Source organism: Phytophthora cinnamomi (genome assembly GCF_018691715.1).
Source record: "Phytophthora cinnamomi strain GKB4 chromosome Unknown Contig53, whole genome shotgun sequence".
Classification (NCBI taxonomy): domain Eukaryota; phylum Oomycota; class Peronosporomycetes; order Peronosporales; family Peronosporaceae; genus Phytophthora; species Phytophthora cinnamomi.
In genome coordinates, this window is record NW_027150986.1 from 1617705 (window position 1) to 1634950 (window position 17246).

Below are 17246 nucleotides of genomic sequence, written 5' to 3' on the forward strand. Positions count from 1 at the left end.
ATTAATGTTGGGCGAGAATCCACAACGAATAGATAAAACTAATAGCGCGTCCACAGACACCAACTACACCCACTCGTACAAAGCAATAACCGATGACCGCGAACGGTTTCGGTGTACTACCTGCTGCTTCCGGATCCACTGACGGAACCCGAAGGTCCCGTCACCACCAATTGACTCGCGGACTTCACTCTCAAGGTCAACGTCGTCATCAATCACAGTACACGAACCACGATCGCTCAAGGGCATCGCGTCAGCTTCGCGCGGCTCCAGCTCCAATGATCGCGCATATCGGCTCTCTTCCGAAGAGTATGGCAGGGAGACGTGCAGTAGTTTCTTGATGGCACACAAAATCAGGTTAGCAAGGTATCCCAAGGTAAGATTTATAGCAACAATAGTGTTGAAACTCACGTTGACATCTTCGTCGTGCCGAAGCGTGTAGGCAACAGACTGTCGATGCAGGATTTCCATTGACAGCTCGCCCATCCTTCGTAGCCGATTTGCATTCACCAGACCCTCTTTGTCAAAAGCAGGTAGTTCATTGAGCCCGACAAAGCCCTAAAAGAATTAACTGTCGTGTCAGCCACTCTCGTCGTAAGAGGGGAATCCGATCAAACGATACCTACCTGAAGGTATAGTCCAATGTAGGGCATGCTGGGATTCGCGGTTTTACGCATCAATCTATTCATTTCACGACAACCCTTGTCTGAAAGGAGCTGCATCTCGTTCATCATCTTCTTTGCGTCCAAGCTAAGCTGTAATGTACAAATGAACACCACACGGTCAGGAACAGTGACCAACCCAACCCAACATAAACAGTTAGCCTACACAGTCGATTGTCTTTCGAAGTCGCTGAACTGCAGTAGATTGTAGCGCGTATAAAATCGAAGCCAGCGTGTCGTGGTTGTGTAATGAAATACAGTAATCCGCCACCTGAATACATATAGCACGGGAAATGTTAGATCTGACACCAATAACTTGTTGCACCACCTTCGTCAACTTCATTACCTTGAGATAAAACGATATCACTTCGGCACGTTCTTCAGGGGTGTTTTGAACAAGAACAGCGTTGATCACGTAAGCAGAGATCTACGTGATTGCACAAAAAGAAGTAAGTACCGATTCTCATCAGACTAGGTGGGTTATTTTGGAACGTACGTGCTGGAACCACCGCTTAACACTCGTGAACTCAACCGAGTGCTTCTTTTTCGATCCTGTCGGAATAAAATCTCGAACTACAGTATTGCAACATTAACGCCTTTTCACCTTCTAAAAAAATAAGCGAACGGCTTACCCGGAATCTTGCAGAACACTGCGTGGGTCAAAAGAGTGCACTGCTCTGCCCATCGTTCCGCATCAATGAACCTGGGACACCAGACAAAACGCACATACTTCGTCAGACACGGTGGTCCATCTACACTTTGCGACCACGCAACTTACCGGTGCAAATGAATTGGAAAGGGTTCAGTAGATACGGGGTCGAAGCCTGACTCCATACCGTAAACTTTGCTCATCATTTCTGGAATTGCTTGGTAGTTTACTGCATAATTTCCAGCTCCACGCAAGGAGAAATACTCCTTATAAAGTGATGTATACTCTTCAATCAGAGGGACCAGTTTGTCTTTCGAGACGTCGATGTTAAGACTGATGAGGCTGTAGAAACGATCACGCAGGTCGTCGGCTTCTTTAGTTTCAGACTGCCTGAAAAGCAAAACCATTATAAAGAGACGGATAAGCCCGTGACCTACACAAAAACACAACCGCATTAGTTTGGTATCCTGAGATTTGACCCCGAAGTGAGAACGTACTTTTAACACCATTCCGAACATGCGCGCTCAACCGATCCACTACTTCATTCAAGCTCGAAAAGCTGTCGAGAAATAGAACGAATGACACGACATCCACCAAGTCCACTTCGGTCCCTGCAACTAACCCCCGGATCAAATCTTCAACAGAGCCTGAACGTGCCGATCGAGACAAATGGCCATCTTTTTCCACAATTTTCCACGAATTGTTGGGCATCTGAGACCCCAGATAGCTTGCAGTCTTGTTCACCTCAATGCGGTGGCTGTAATCGACAGAAGAACAACCGAAGATGTCGACATCGACACCTTTGGTTTCCCGATTCAACGAACCCATCTTGCGGAGTAGTCCAACGACGTGAGAGTCTCCCGCGATGTTAGCTAAATGAGAAGCCTGACGGCCAAAGAGATCGCGTTTGTCGAGGCGGCAGCCAGCACAAGTTAAAACCTCGAGGCATAGGATACGTGCATCACCACCACAGCTAGGTGCAGCCGCAAGCAAAAGTGCAGACGGAGTTTGACCATACCGATTTTGAACGTTGGGGTTTGCACCGCCCTGTAATAATCGGAGGATGATATCAGTGTGGGCTAGAGCGGCAGCCAAATGTAGGCTGGTGTTCCCATCTAAGGTAGGTGCATTAGGATTTGATCCCTTGGAGAGGCACAACTCGACCAATTCTGTATGCTCACTTTTCACTGCGAACTCCAGAGCTGAAAATCCATTTGTCCACGCAACGCAGTGAACATCGGCTCCAAGTGCCAAAAGTGTCGCTGATCCTTCGAGAGATGCTCTGGAGCACATGAACATTAACGGGGTAAGCCCGTGTTTCTCCATAGCATCAATGTCAGCCCCTGCATTGATTAAACTTTGAATAATCATTGCCATGTCGATCGATTGTTTCACAATGTGCAGCGGACGTCGTCCTTTGTGATTGCATAGATTGACGTCTGCTCCCTTCGAAATAAGGTAGTTCACCATTCCCAGTTGGCCGTTGTGTACAGCTGCGTGAAGTGGCGACCCTTTTCCAGATACAGGGGTGAATCCAAAAACCTGCTTTCCACGAGACTTTTCCCATGAGCAAAGCGTATTGAGTTCGACGGTCGATGATCGCATCCAGGCAGCAGAGTCCAAATCACCACGGCGAGCTGCAATGCACGTCAAATACTGATACATTTCCGAGTCCAGTGACAGTAGTTGGTAATAATAAAACTCCGTCATGAAGGTGAGTTGCTTCGGGAGCGCGGCTGTCCGCACGCGTTGAATGATCTTGTCGAAAGGCATTCCAATAACTGGCTCGTGATTAATCGCGATCAATGACAGCCCAGGAACAATTGCAGTGCTCAGTGCCGCTTGAGATAGTTTTCTGACATTGTAAACGATTGCTCCTCGTCCGTTGCCATCCGTCGTAAACTGAATGCCGACATCATTAGTCGAAATGGATACAGAAACACGAGATCCTGCAAGTGCCAAGGAATCGAACTGGTAGCTCTCATCGCCAACCTCAAAGCACTCCACCCACTTGATCGCATTGAGAAAAGCTGCCACCACGTTTGCTTTGTTTTGGGACGCTGGGTGGTGCTGGTATCCGTACTTCAGAAGCGCACGGAGAGTTGGCAGATCACTCAGCGACGACATCGTTACCACGTACCGGAAAATCGCCGTGAGCATCTCATCTGAAACCTCGAAGAGCTCACCGTTGTATTGAGCAATCAGCTCTGTGATAGCTTTTCCAGCCGATAGAACGACCTCGAACTTGTGCGTGGGTAATGACACACAATCCAGCATATTTACCACGCTTATGGCTTGCTTCCAATCGCAAACCGACAGGTCCTTTGAAATGCCGAAATCGGCTTGCGTTTTCAGCTTCAGCACCTTCAGATTCTGCTCAAGGTTGCTGCGCCTCGTCTTCACCTTTTCGGTTTCCAGACTCGCGTACGCCTCTGCATACAACGGAATGAACACGCGGTCTTCCACATGCCGCCGAATCAGCCGCACCAGTTCGTTGCCCGGCAGTAGCTCAATCTCCGGGTCCTGATAAAACTCCAAATGGTGCCGATCGATAATCGCGTCGTCGAGCTCCACGATGAAGTTGTGAATGGCCGCGTACGAGTGGTCGTGCACGTTGACCTTGAACTCCGCCAACCTCTTGGCGATCTCTTTGTCCGTGATGAAGATCTTGTTCAAGTGTCTGGTGACCGCATTGGAGCCCGCCTTCTCCTCCGTGGCCGTCAGGTCCATCTCGTAGCACGGCGGCGCCACTCTGCGCACGGACCTGAGCGCAGCGACCCAGAGCTCCGCCTCGAACTGGCTGCAGCAGTAGCACAGCAGCTTGTAGAAGCCCTTCTCGATCTGGAACACGTAGGCCTTGTCGGCCAGGCGGATGTCCACGTGCTGCACGGACACGACGCCGTCGTTGAGCTGCATGCAGCCCTTGATCTTCTTGCGGCCCTTGTTCTTGTAGTAGGCGAAGGTGCCGTCCGAGAAGAGCACGAAGAAGCGCGTCTTCCAGCTCTTCCACATGTGGCCCTGCTTGGTGAGCCAGCCCATCTTGACGAAGTTGCCCACCTGCACCTGCGTGGCGTAGAACGCGTCGTTCAGTAGCGGGTCCGAGCCGTGGCGCACCAGGCGGAAGGCCTTCTCTCGTTGCACGAGCGTCTGCGTCTGCGCCACCGCCGACGACGACGCGCTGGCGTCCGAGGACGAGCGCGAGCCGCGGCGCTCGCCGAACATGGAGGCCAGCAGGCTGCGGCGCTTGTCTCGCTCGCGCTGCTCCGCCAGCTCCTCTACCTCCAGCTCCACGTGCTGCGCCTGCTGCCGCGCGTGGCTCTTGGCGCGCGTGCTGCGGCGCGAGAAGCGGGTCTTCACGGGCTTGGGCGCGGCCTCCTCCAGCAGCGGCGGGGGCGACGGCGGGGCCCACGGGTCCAGATGCGGTTGCTGCCGCCAGCTTGAAGCCATCGGCGCGCGGAAAAGATGATACTGCGCTCGGCTGACCTCGTTCTGCGGACTATTTTTTTTTTTTAGCGCATCAGCTGTTGCTAGCTTTGTTGAGCACGCTGGGCGAAATATTAAGTTGTGTACTCATTGCGGGACAGAGACGGCGCCGCATAGAGACCTCGAGTGAGACACGCACAACGTTTTATGGAACTGCGATTATGAGTATCCAGCGGGCACCTACACTTTTTTTTCTTACGTTGGACTCCTCCCCCAACTTCGACATGCGTGCTCAGCAGCTCACTTGCGCTTGGGAGCAGCGTGATATCCCTGTTGTGAAGCACATCTTCACCTTCACAGCCCTGTGATTCGGCTGTGAAGGTGAAGATGAACCCATCACGACGGTGGTGGCAAAACGCTCCCGAAACCGGCCGCCGCTCGCCGCGCTTGACGAGAGCGCCACGCTGCCGTTAGAAACGCTGTCACGACGATGGAGGTCGAGCCACGAACTGGCGATGGAAGGAGTCGAACCACGTTGCTGCAGTGCATGCACTGCAAACAAATGGAGCGGAGCGAAGGTGGAGTGAGATCGCGTAGAGGAAGCACCGGGGCTCATTTCCGCCCTCCTGGCCCAGCTGGTGCTCGCGCCAGACCCCACGTGAGTGTCCAACTTGCGGCGTGAAGGCATGCCGCTGCAGGCGCAATCGACAAGAGGAGAGAAGTGCACCGGCGTCGACATCACGTGCATGCAGTTGTTTTGCTGTGTGTCGATAGACCACCGCATGTGCTTCTTTCTCAGGAGAGAGAGTCGGGTTGAATGGCAGCGCGATGCGTAGCCTGCATTGCCGACGCTCTATCACAATAATAGAGACCTACACGCGTTATCGCGAATTCTCTCTGCGAGGCCTCTGCCTTTGGAGCTTCTGCTTGAAGTTCCCAAATTTTGTTTGTGTTCGTTGAAACGTGCGGGGTGGAGGGAGTATTATGTGCTCGAGACTGCAAACGACGAGCTTGTGTGTTTGGCTGATGACCAGCAACTTGCTGGCAGCAAGCATAAACTCGCCGGTCCTTCCACGCGCCAAACTGCCCCGAGAGACATCTTCAATGGGGAATCCGAAGGTCGGACAGCACAAAACACACAATTGATGCACTGCAACTTGACCTGTAAGTGGTGTGCACCACACCCCATAGATACTTGCCTTTTATGCGCCGCACATTGTTCGCTGGTCAAAGATGTGGACGGTACGCGCGCGCCGCAGCTCCTTGGCGTCCGTCGGGCGGCGCCTGTCGTCGTCGCAGTCGATCCGCGCCGCCCCGTGCGCCTTGCGGTCCGTGCTGTGGGCCCCCACGGAGAAGCAGGCGCCGTCGGACGCCGCAGTGCCCAGCCACCAGCTGCTGGTCCGCGCCGGGTTCGTGCGCAAGGGCGGCCACGGCCTCTTCGCGCTGCTGCCGCTCGGCCGGCGCGTGGTGGCCAAGCTGGAGGCGCTGATCGACGACGAGATGCTCAAGATCGGCGGCAACCGCGTGGACCTGACGGTGCTGACGCCCAACGAGCTGTGGAAGCAGTCGGGCCGCTGGCAGAGCCGCGGGCCGGAGCTCATGACGCTCGAGGACCGACGCGAAGACCTGCTGGTGCTGGGGCCGACGCACGAGGAGAGCATCACCAGCCTCGTGGCCGCGCACTACAGTACTGCGGGGGCGGCGGACAACTCGTTGCGGCTGTACCAGATCGGCCGCAAGTTCCGCGACGAGATCCGCCCGCGGTTCGGGCTGTTGCGGGCGCGGGAGTTCGTGATGAAGGACATGTACTCGTTCGATGCGACGTATGACGGGGCGCTGCAGACGTATCAGGACGTCTCTGCGGCGTACAACGCCATCTTGGTCTCGAGACTCAAGCTGCCGGTGAAGCGCGTGGAGGCCGATTCCGGAAACATTGGCGGCAATTTGTCGCACGAGTTCCATGTGCTGGCAGACGTCGGTGAAGACGCGATTCTTTCGTGCTCTTCGTCCAAGTGTGACTATGCGGCTAATGTGGAGAAGGCGGAGGGGGCGTTGCCGCCTGTAGATTCCACGGAGCAAATTGGCGAGGTCTCCGCTAAGATGGGTGCCATCATTGCGCAGCTCGAGGAACAGGTTCGTACTGGAGATGAGCAGGTGTGGAAAACCGTGATAGCACTTCAAGAGGCTGCAGGACCGGACGGGTTCTCGCTCAAATTAGTCCACGAGCACGAGGAAAGCAAGGACTTCGAGGTTGCTGAAAATGACGGCGGTGAGGACAATTCGCCGCCTCGAATGGCACTGTGCTTTGCACGTCATGACCGAGAGGTGAATGAACTCGCCGCCAAGCCGTTCATCGGCGGCGATGAGGGCGACGTGATCACGAACAGTACTAAGATCGCCGAGGTACTTGCGGACCGTGATGACTCTGCAGAATTGCACTTGCTCCTGGACGATTCACTGAAGCATTCCACTCCAGCAGTGGCGGCACTGATTGCCGCTGCAGAGAACCTTTCCACGCAGCAGGAGTATACTCATCTTGCTTGGGGACACTTCCGCCTGGCTCAGGCTGGTGACCGTTGCTCACGCTGCAACGGTGGAGACGCGGCAGTGCTTGAAGACAAGCGCGGCATCGAGGTGGGGCATGTTTTCTATCTCGGTCAGAAGTACTCGAAGCCATTTGGTGCGACGTACACGGACGCTAAGAACAACAAGCACCCGTTAGAGATGGGGTGCTTCGGTCTTGGTGTTAGTCGGCTGGTCGCTGCCGCCGTCGAGGCCTCGCACGACGACCACGGTATCGCGTGGCCCACGGAGATTGCTCCGTATAAGGTCCTCGTCATGTCCATCGGAAGCAAGAAGCAGGATGACCCCGTGTCCAAGGCTGCATGGCAAATTGCTGGCCAACTCGCTTCGGGTGAAGTGGCGGGGCTGGTGAGAGACGACGTGCTTCTTGACGACCGCTGGCGCGAAAGCCCCGGCTCTAAGCTGGCCGAGTCCGAGCTCATCGGATACCCCTACCGCGTCGTCGTCGGCAAGCGCTTCACAAAGGAAGGTCTCGTGGAGGTTCAGACGCGGGCTACCATGGAGAAGACCTTCCTGCCCCCGGACGAGTTGCCGGCCTTCTTCGCCGGGCTCGTCCAATCCGGCACATTCTAGCTACAGCAACCCCTAATAGCAATAGACCGCTTCAACTTGGACAAGTTGTCCATGTTGAAGTGTTTGTGGACACACCACAAATTTCATCTTAAGTGCGTATTATGTGTACCACATAGCACCAGCTCACTCCCCTCGCAGCAACAGGCATTCGACAGCATGAGCTTTTCGGTGGAGCGGCTCGGGAACGGCGCCGCCTTCTGTCTGCGCGACGAGGCCACAGGCACGACCGTCCTGCTGGGCTGCGGGGAGGCGAAAGACACGTCCTTCTACTCGCAGGAAGACGCAAACGCCGAGGACTTTGAGGCCGCAGCGACGCAGTACCGCCGCGAACTGAAAGACCTGCTGAGGCGCGATGGGGGCACTGTAGACGCCATCCTGGTGCCGGACTACCGCCCTGGCGCCTGCTACATGCTGCCATACGTCGCTGAGAAGTGCGGGGTGTCGTGGGTGGCCCCATCGACTGCAGCGGCGCAGGACCCGAGCCAGAAACAGCCTCCAGCCATCATTATGACACATGGCACACGAGCCATCGCGCCGCATCTCCTGGCGGAGTACTGGTGAGGAAATACAATATAGGAGGGGCATCCCCACAGACTGACGGTGTTTCTGCTGGGCTACAGGACTGGGTGCCACGGGAAGGTGAAGGACGGAGGCAGCGGATTGTCAGCACCCTACGACGTCCAGGATATCCCCCCAGCGTTCAGGAAGGCCAAGGCTGTTGCACTGAAGGCTTGTGTGACTGTGAACGAGAACCTTAAGGTCACAGCTTATCACTCGGGCCATGTGGCAGGCGGCTGCGCCTTCTACCTGGAGATCGGGGCGTCGACGGTCCTGTTCGCGAATGACTTTAACCTCACGGGTGGTCGAGTGCTGCTACCGGCGCAGATTCCGAGGCTGGAGCCTAATGTACTGATTACTCGCAGTTCCTTTGCCGTGACGGTGTCGGAGACGCAAAGCGCTATGGAGAGGGAGCTCGTGAAGGTTATTCTGGAGTGCGTCAGCTCGAACGGCAAAGTTGTGATCCCTGTTTACCGGTTGGGCTACTTCCACGAACTGATCACGATCTTGCTGGAGCATTGGCAACAAATGAAAGATGCAACTGGAAAGTCCGCTGGGTGTCCGATTTATTTGTCGGATGCAGCCATGGAGTACCCCAGTCGTTTCCTGCCTGTGCTTTCGCGCACGTGCACGCCTGCACTTCAGAGCTTGCTTCGCGAACGACCACCAAGTCCTACCGACTTGCAAGTGTTTGATTGGAAGCGGCTGCAGCAATCAGGCCCGTTCGTGTTGTTTACAGGACCAGCTAATATTTCTCAAGGCGATTCGTTGCGCGCGATTAAGGCAGTCGCGAGTGACCCCAAGAACCTCATCGTGCTTTCAGAGTACTGCACGCCTGGCACAGTTAATTATTTGCTGTATGCAGATCCCGAACGGAAACGTGTCAGCAAGCGCTTGGGTGTGAATGTGGAGTGTGGGGTTCACTACCAGCCTTGCGGTGATGAAGTGGACACCAAGAGCATCGTTCAGCTGATATCACGCGTGGCACCACGCCAGATCATACTCGACTACATGGTTGCAGACGACCTCGCTTTTGTCAAAACCCACGTGCAGAACCAGCTGAAGATGGATCCAAACATCAGCTTGGGTGTGAGTGTGAAGGGGATAAATCCTTCTGGGCGAACACCCATCGAACCTGCTCGTGACATTCCGCTTCGCATCCACAAGGCCATGTTCAACAACCCTTCAGATGTCCAGGGCATGCTGATTGCTGAGCCCAAGCGAAAACTTATGCTGGTGTCAAGCGGAAATGGTGCTCGGCGCTTAAAGAAGAAGAAGCACTCGTTATTTTTCTCCTACTCCTGGAAGAAGCCGTTCGAGCCGTCGCCTCGCGTGAAGAAGAAAAGCTCGCGCCCCGCCTCCGCGTTGTCTTTTCTCCTGTCTGCAGCAGTTGAGTCAGCTGATGAAGAGGACGAGAGTGAGCAGCAACCCCAAGCCGATGTGGCTCAACTTCTGAAAGCGTTGGAGGTCAGTCTAACCAAGTGGATTCGCCACCTTACCATAGAGAAGATTGACCGTTGGTTGAAGCTCCGCACGGTAGGAGTGTCAGTATCTGCTGAATGGGAAGTCCACATGGAGTGGTCTTACGACGATGAGGCATTGGCTGGTCGAGTGCTTGGAATTGCAAAGCAGGTCGTTCATGCCGAATACAAGAAACAGCTATCAAAGTAGAGATAAAGGATAAATCTCGTGATCTGTTAGGTTTGTCTACTGCTGAGCGTTTCTGGGCTTTCCTTCGCTCGATAGAACTGTACCAGTTGCGAGTATACTTGCCCGAATGATGCCGGAGGTTGGACACGCTTCTGGATCCACTCAGGCAGACGGCTACGAACTGCTGGGTTTGAGTATCGATGGTCTACTAACAGAATGGTGGAGTAGTCCTTTTGATGACGAATTGACCTCCCTGTTACATGAAGAATGCGTTAGAGATGGACTATCCGTTAGGAGACACCGACGTAAAACTTACCAATAGACTGGTTCACCGCTTTCATGCAGAGACTCTCGTAGAACTGCCGACCAGATCCGGGGCTTGTCTTGTCCAGAAATGCCATCTTTTCGACTAGCTCGGCGTCTCTAGCATTTGGATAAGGCATGCCCACCATCACAACGCATCGAGCCAACTCATCACTGAAATTAATTCCTTCGGACATCTTGCCACCGACCACACTGAGTAACATAGCTCCACTGGCGTTGCGGTTGACTTCCGAGCATGCAGCAGAATAGTGCGTTAGAACCTCGGCGAGCTCGTCGGACTTCTTTGGCTCTCTGAATATGGCTTTCTTCAATTGAATTTGCTCGAACTGTTTAGTAGTTTGCCATCGACGGACCGCGTTCTCTTCAAAGCGATACGAAGGGAAAAATACCACAATACCACCTGGCACGATCCGCGCAAGGTTCGAAAGTATACGGCCAAGTTCGTCGAGCGCTTCCATATCACCTCTCCTGGAATAAGTGAATTCAAGGTGCTTCTGAGAAGGACCCGAGGCGAGGCTAAAACCCAGCAAATTTTCGGGGGGAATCACATGTCCGCACGAAAACAGGTCTACATCTTCTCTCGGGATGGAAGTGAAGAGTTGATCAATCACTTGGGATATCTGCCGGCAGCAGCACGACGGAACAAATGTTAACACTTCGAAGTAGTACCGAACAATTTCGTTCGTTCTTACTGGTTGCATTGTCCCGCCAGCAAGAATGACGCTCCGTGATTTTTTCACGATTTCTTGAAAGTGAATGACAGGATTCAGCAAAATAAACCGGATCAAACCTTCAACGCCCTTGCTTCCCTGGTCACAGAAGCAACAACAACAAGAATTTGGAACAATGCGCTTGGGAACTCAACTACGTAAGCGTGACGTACATTGTGTGGCTGAGCGAAAATGCGGCCATCTCCCCCTGCGCTGGTCAAAGCCTTCAACAAAGCCTCAACCGTTCGTAAGGGTGATACGTGACGGCTTTCAAAACCTTCATCAGACTCGTCTGTGGCTGCTTGTGGCCGCGGGGCTATATGTGTGCCGCTCGTAGTTGTAGATTCGACGAAGCCCATCAATTTCTTCGCCAGTCCACTCTCACTAAGGTACTCGAGAATTTTAAACATATTGAAGTGGTCGATCCGAGCACTGAATAAAAAGTCATTGATGGTCATCATCAGCGCTCCTGTGAGACCATCATCGTCGTCGCCATCTGACGTAACTTTCCCTGCAGACTTGCTTAGCTGGCGAAGAAATTTTGTCAAACATTCCAAAATTGACAAGAGTTGTTTAATGTAGAAAGCATTCTTGCCCTTGAACCGCTTCTCGTACTTGGAGAAGTATGACCAGAGACTCCTTCGCGCGACAACCAACTGTTTGCTAGTGATCTCGACCTTGTATGTGTTGTTAATCGCATCAACAATGTTGTGCGCCTCATCAAAAATCACAATGTTGTTTTCTAGCCCGAGGCCAAGCGTTTCTCGAGCGTCTTTACTCAGTAGCAACGAGTACGGAACCGTGACAACTTGCGCAAGCGGGATGCTCTCACGAGTGCCGTAATAAGAGCAAATTGACATATCTTCACCCAGCGTGTGCAGGTCCTCGATATCTTGCACATGAGCCTACGCATACATACATGAAAATACGCACCGTAAGACACCAACAGCAAATAGCTCGCTCATCCATAACGACACCCTACAAGAGCGTAATCCTTGTAGTGACCCAACAGTTCTTTCTCGTAAAATGGGCATTTGCCTACTCTCTTGCCATTCTTCGCCTTGCTGCTTTGCATCATATCCAAGCACTTGTCGGTCATTCTCAAATCCGAGTTCAGTTTGGTGACATTCGGGTTCGTGCACAAGTTCTTGCGAGAGCCCAGCGACACCACGCGTATCCGTTCTGCGAACGCAGTCTTCCGGATTTCTCGAACAAACTGGGAGATCTGCGAGTGCGTCCGACTGCAGTAGATAATCTTCACGACGCCGAAATCTGGCTTCTCCTCGCCGAAACGACCGCTAGTGGTTGCACTCTCCTCACCACTGTCCGCGCTCCCGCGACGCACTCGATCGCTGTCGTAGGCATCCACCAAGTGTTCGTCTCCATCTTCTCCTTGCTGCTTGCTCTCTCGTCTGCTGATGCTCTGACGCCCCCGCTTGCGCTCGTTGTGGTTGTAGGCGATCGCCATCTTGCGCTTCTTTGTCGTCGCCTCGGGCTCGAGCCGCAGCTTCTCGATGCCGGCCAGCGCCTCCCTCGCCATCTGCTGGCGGAACTTGATCTCCCGATCCGCCGTCTTCTGCTCGAAGTCGCTCAGCCAGCTCGGCTCTGCGCATTTCTCCTTCTTCGGCTCTTGTTCCGCAGCTTTTGAACCGTCGATTGCAACAGGCTGCGGGGTCTGCAGCAGTCCGTACTCGTCCGTGTGCGTGGTGAGCCACGTCAGAGCCCCGCAGATGAGGCTGATGGACTTGCCCGTGCCCGTGGGGCTCTCGAAGATGCCGCAGTGGCCCCGCTCCAGCGTGTCCCACAGCTGACGCATCAGGTCCAGCTGGATCGAGTACGGCTCGTACGGGAACGAGAAGAAGGCACCGTCCATGGCGTCCGAACACGCTGGCGCCTTCGCGCCATTAGCCTGCATTACCAATAATCGCCCATCTTGATGGTTCAATCGAACAAATAATTATTGGGAAATTGTACTCAGGAGTACAATTTCCCAATAATTATTTGTTTGGGCTTTATGTACGCTCAGTTTTTCTAAAAATAGATTTTAACGTTTAATTCGAAAATGGCTGACCGATTCTCAATTATTTTAAACAAACGGACCAAAAACACATTTCCCTTTATTGTTAATACAGGAGGAGCGAGTGTAGCCATGTTTCCACTCCCTCGAAACGACGCCAAAGCCCAGTACGATGGAGGACAGTGCGAGGCGCCTCGCAGTGCCTGCCATGCCCCCAGGCGCTCCAGCGCCGCGTGACAAGGTTATGGAGGACTACCGAGCGCACGTCAAGGTGGCCCGAAGTGCATAGAAAAATGTTGTACATGTAGCAGCTTCGAGCCCTGACTTTTGTCCCTCGACGAGCAGGAGAGTCGCGCCTACAAGAAGAAGCATCACAAGCAAGTGATACTGGAGGACGTGCGCAAGCGGCCTCCGCGTCTGCAGCTAAGACATGAACACATTCGAGCGCAGCACACGCGCCCCCACCCCAACTCCCACACTGCCCCGCAGCCGAGGAAGTCGGAGATCAAGGAGAGTCCGACCCGGATGATGCAGGGCGGTAACTACCTCAGAAAACTCCTAGCCGGCCAGTTCGGACTCGGTCAAGATGAACGACCGGAAGGCTGGGCGGCGGCTAAGATCAACCGAGCAATGCGGAGATACTACAGGATGAACTTGTTGCTGGAGAAAAGAGATAAGCAGCACCTCGCTCTGCAGAGCAAACTACTGTTCGACGAATGCTGCCGGTGTAGACCCCTCATTCCTGGGCCAATGACAACGGAAAGCGGCGTTCTTCGACTCGCGGAGCCTAATCTTCCCAAGATTCTTCGGATCTTACGAAACGAAGCGAACGACGGTCTGGATCTCCTGCAGCCACACGGTTTAGCGCAGTACGTGGTCGTTTGCATTTTATGCTTTTGATTCGTTCGCAATCTAATTTTTTCTATGACACTGGCGAAGATACACTGCTATGCATGTGGCTGCACAACGAGGATACACGGACCTTGTCAGTGAATTGATTATGCATTGGAATGAGCATCCAATGAACTCCCCGTATCAAAAGTACAGCTTTATGCAGCTCAGTCATCTTCTGGAGTTGGTTCTCGAAATGCGTAAAGCGAGGCGTTTGGTGAGCGAATCGGATGCAGAAATGAGAGCACTTGTGGCTGATGTTGGCGTATCTTTTGCTCGGTTTTCGGATTCGCTCGACAAATTGCACGAAGATGCCATCACCTTACAAGACTTACTTCAAATTTGTGGCCATCCTCTGGTTCTCTCGAAAGATTCCGTCGGTAATACTCCTTTGCATTATGCAGCTGAGGGTGGGCATTTAACGCTTTGCAAACTTCTGTTGGCGAACGGTGCGAATATAAACGCTCAAAACAAATCCGGAGAAACCCCGTACGTGTAGTATTCTGGTTCGGATGGAGCTACTTAAAAGTATATCAAATACTAACTCGTGCTGCTCCAATAATCACCCGGTACAGACTACATTTTGCCATTGCCAGTCAGCGACACGGTGTTTGTATTCACTTTGTCGAGAATCACGCAGATGTACGCATTTCACGGTATGTTTCGTTCTCCATGCTGAATGGTTCAGTTTTGCGAGGGACATTTGTGGAATCTCCCGATGGCTCTGCGAAGGCCAAACTATTGCCGTCACTGCACTTTCGCTTTGGAGCCATGATACAGCACAAACGTTCACCCCCTGGAACTACGAATAAGACATTGGCGGGCGGCACTGCGGCTGTGTCACCTGAAACCGTGCCAGGAAGAAACAACGCGCGGCATGACGCTGTTGGTGCTGCAAATGACAGCACGTGCTCAACTATCGACAGTTTGCTGGTTTCTCCGTTTTTGTGCGCTCGCAATCGCCGGGATATCGTATTCTTCCGATCCGCGCCTGGATGTTCAATTCTACCGCCAAAAACACTAGGCATACTGGTCGTCTCAGAGCATGTTGCGCCTTCTGAAATAAACAAAGCGCGAGAGCTGCATGAAAGAAGCAAACTGTTTCACTTGTTAATCCAGAATGTCCCGGAGGCGGCCGTTTTAGCAATGGATTCCTTCCGCAATCCATTATTCCGCTGTAGCATGTTAAAGCATGTTCGTGAACGCAACCAACGCTGGACAGTAAGCAACCAGCTCAAAACATTCGAAGAAAAAAGAGATGCATTGATCGTGCAGATGAAGGGTCAAGCAAAAGGCCGTTCACCTCGACGAAAGCGACTACGTGGTCCATTCCTGCGAATGTTTGGCCGCCTGAGAAAGGTGTTGAAACGATTGTGGAAGTTCTTGCGTCGCATAAGAAATGTGTTGAGTGTTCAACACGTATTTACGGTGACTGAAAATGAAGCGGGGCACACACAGAAAATTGTTTGCGAACCCAAAGGAATACTGTACGAGTATGTGTACGATCACGCGGAATTTCGTGGTAGGCACAGCCCAACCCTTTGGTTGATTGTACAGGTACGATTCTGATTAAAGTAGCTTCATGTATGTCGAGCTCACCCAGTGATTGAGGCAACAGACAGAGTGCAAGGAACTCATATTTCATCCGTGGTTCCGGCAACTGCTGGACCACAAGTACGTACTTCGAAGTATTTGCGTTTCTACGTGAAAACGAGGATTTGCTGCCGACTGAATAGTTTTCTGTCTCATTAGATGGAACTCTTTTACTCGACAAACGTTTCGCTCCGAGTTTAAAGTCTATCTCGTATATTTCGTTGCAGTTTTCATTGCCACGTATGTATCTAGTTCAGAATCTGCCAAATCTTACAGAAACTAACGTGCTTGTGGTACTTAGGTATTTACGCATTGGGGATACGTTTGTTGGTATGCCTCTGGGTGGCTATCGCAATAACATCTTTAATGAGGATGTTGGATATATGGAATATGTTCGCGATGCGGCAAGGCTGGTTTACTTCGGCATCAACACGTATTACACGCACCAAGAGGTACGTAAGCCACTCTATTAAAATACATGCCGATCGTACTAATAGCTTTTTTGTAGTTTCAATCCTACAGAGAATGCGGGAGTCTTCGTGTTTACCTTCGCGATGAGTGGAATTGGTTTGACGTGGTTCAAATATCCTGTGTATGGCTCTTGTTGGTCGCGGACGTTCTTGAAATGATATCGCCAGGTAGGATCAGATGAACCTCGCTTCTCAAACTACCTAGCCGCGCTAACTATATGCACTACCAGAATTCGATCAAGAGGACTTTCGCCTCATTGTCTATCAGGAGTCGTTGTATAGCTTCAACATTCGTCGAAGGTACAATTTTCGTATCACCTTGATGGCCATTGTTGGGCCGCAAATCTTTGTCAAGTGGATTCAGTTTGCCCGGGGCACGAGGACACTTGGGCCATTTGTTCGCATGATTGCAAAGGTTTGAAAACAGCTTTGATATTTGGTTTTGAATTTGTCAGACTGACGCCAGCGCTTTTGGTAATAGATGTTCTCCGACATTCTGGTGTTCATGATGGTGTTCTGCGTCTTCTTAGGGGGCTTTGCTTTCGCTTTTTTCATCCTTCAGGTAAACTAGTGTCTTGATTTGCGCCTTGCTGGTTTACCATGCTATGATCTGAAATGTCATCTATCTTACAGCTGGAAGGGTGTAAAAGCTATTTTGCAGCTCTCACCACGACGTTCAATATCAGTTTGGGGTCATGGGATTGGGACAGCATTTACGAAGGCGGCCTGCTTGCGATACTACTCTTCCTTTGTTTTGTAACCGTCGGTACAATTATGCTGCTGAATCTCTTGATCGCAGTACGTACACGCATCATGGTGTATTCACTCTCAAAATTGTAGACTGCAGCTAATGCTGTGTTTATTGCTATTGTGTGTACTGTAGATGATGGGAAACACATACGACAAGGTCTGGGAAGATCGATTGCTCTTCTTCGAACTCGAGCGAGTAAGGAATAATGTGCATTTGGTTCTATCGAGGTAATGTTGCTAACCCCTGGACTTTTGCAGGCTAAAGCTACACTCTCCATTCAAATGTCTCTTGACGACGAAGTTTATGACGAAAAGCATTGGTGTCCGCGGCTATACGCTCTTGAAGGAGATACCCCCATCGAAGGCATTCAGTTCCACCGCTTGTAGCTGCATAAG

General features: G+C 52.4%; 5 protein-coding genes across 5 annotated transcripts; 3 read left to right on the plus strand and 2 right to left on the minus strand.

The window, feature by feature from the left end:
* Positions 1 to 63: 63 nt before the first annotated feature.
* Positions 64 to 4755, minus strand: IUM83_00457 (alternate phospholipase; the record flags this gene model as incomplete). The annotated part of the gene is made up of 11 exons (XM_067924231.1): positions 64 to 333; positions 409 to 555; positions 624 to 752; positions 826 to 930; positions 1006 to 1086; positions 1156 to 1232; positions 1292 to 1362; positions 1438 to 1741; positions 1806 to 1867; positions 1931 to 2065; positions 3449 to 4755. 11 exons carry the CDS (start codon positions 4753 to 4755, stop codon positions 64 to 66), a joined length of 2688 nt encoding a protein of 895 aa, XP_067788686.1.
* Positions 4756 to 5964: 1209 nt separating this feature from the next.
* Positions 5965 to 7887, plus strand: IUM83_00458 (proline-tRNA ligase; the record flags this gene model as incomplete). The annotated part of the gene is made up of 1 exon (XM_067924232.1): positions 5965 to 7887. The coding sequence occupies one exon, from the start codon at positions 5965 to 5967 to the stop codon at positions 7885 to 7887; it is 1923 nt and encodes a 640-aa protein (XP_067788693.1).
* A 156-nt stretch (positions 7888 to 8043) lies between these two features.
* On the plus strand, positions 8044 to 10116 carry IUM83_00459 (putative integrator complex subunit; the record flags this gene model as incomplete). The annotated part of the gene is made up of 2 exons (XM_067924233.1): positions 8044 to 8444; positions 8508 to 10116. 2 exons carry the CDS (start codon positions 8044 to 8046, stop codon positions 10114 to 10116), a joined length of 2010 nt encoding a protein of 669 aa, XP_067788692.1.
* Positions 10117 to 10142: 26 nt separating this feature from the next.
* On the minus strand, positions 10143 to 13002 carry IUM83_00460 (putative ATP-dependent RNA helicase; the record flags this gene model as incomplete). The annotated part of the gene is made up of 5 exons (XM_067924234.1): positions 10143 to 10348; positions 10412 to 11039; positions 11112 to 11228; positions 11303 to 12034; positions 12112 to 13002. The coding sequence occupies 5 exons, from the start codon at positions 13000 to 13002 to the stop codon at positions 10143 to 10145; spliced, it is 2574 nt and encodes an 857-aa protein (XP_067789218.1).
* A 316-nt stretch (positions 13003 to 13318) lies between these two features.
* IUM83_00461 (Ca2-permeable cation channel OSM-9 and related channels (OTRPC family)) lies at positions 13319 to 17237 on the plus strand (the record flags this gene model as incomplete). The annotated part of the gene is made up of 15 exons (XM_067924235.1): positions 13319 to 13417; positions 13492 to 14015; positions 14086 to 14135; positions 14442 to 14526; positions 14613 to 14693; positions 15564 to 15594; positions 15656 to 15711; positions 15790 to 15870; positions 15932 to 16082; positions 16139 to 16268; positions 16331 to 16515; positions 16582 to 16662; positions 16734 to 16898; positions 16984 to 17046; positions 17109 to 17237. 15 exons carry the CDS (start codon positions 13319 to 13321, stop codon positions 17235 to 17237), a joined length of 1911 nt encoding a protein of 636 aa, XP_067789219.1.
* Positions 17238 to 17246: the final 9 nt, after the last annotated feature.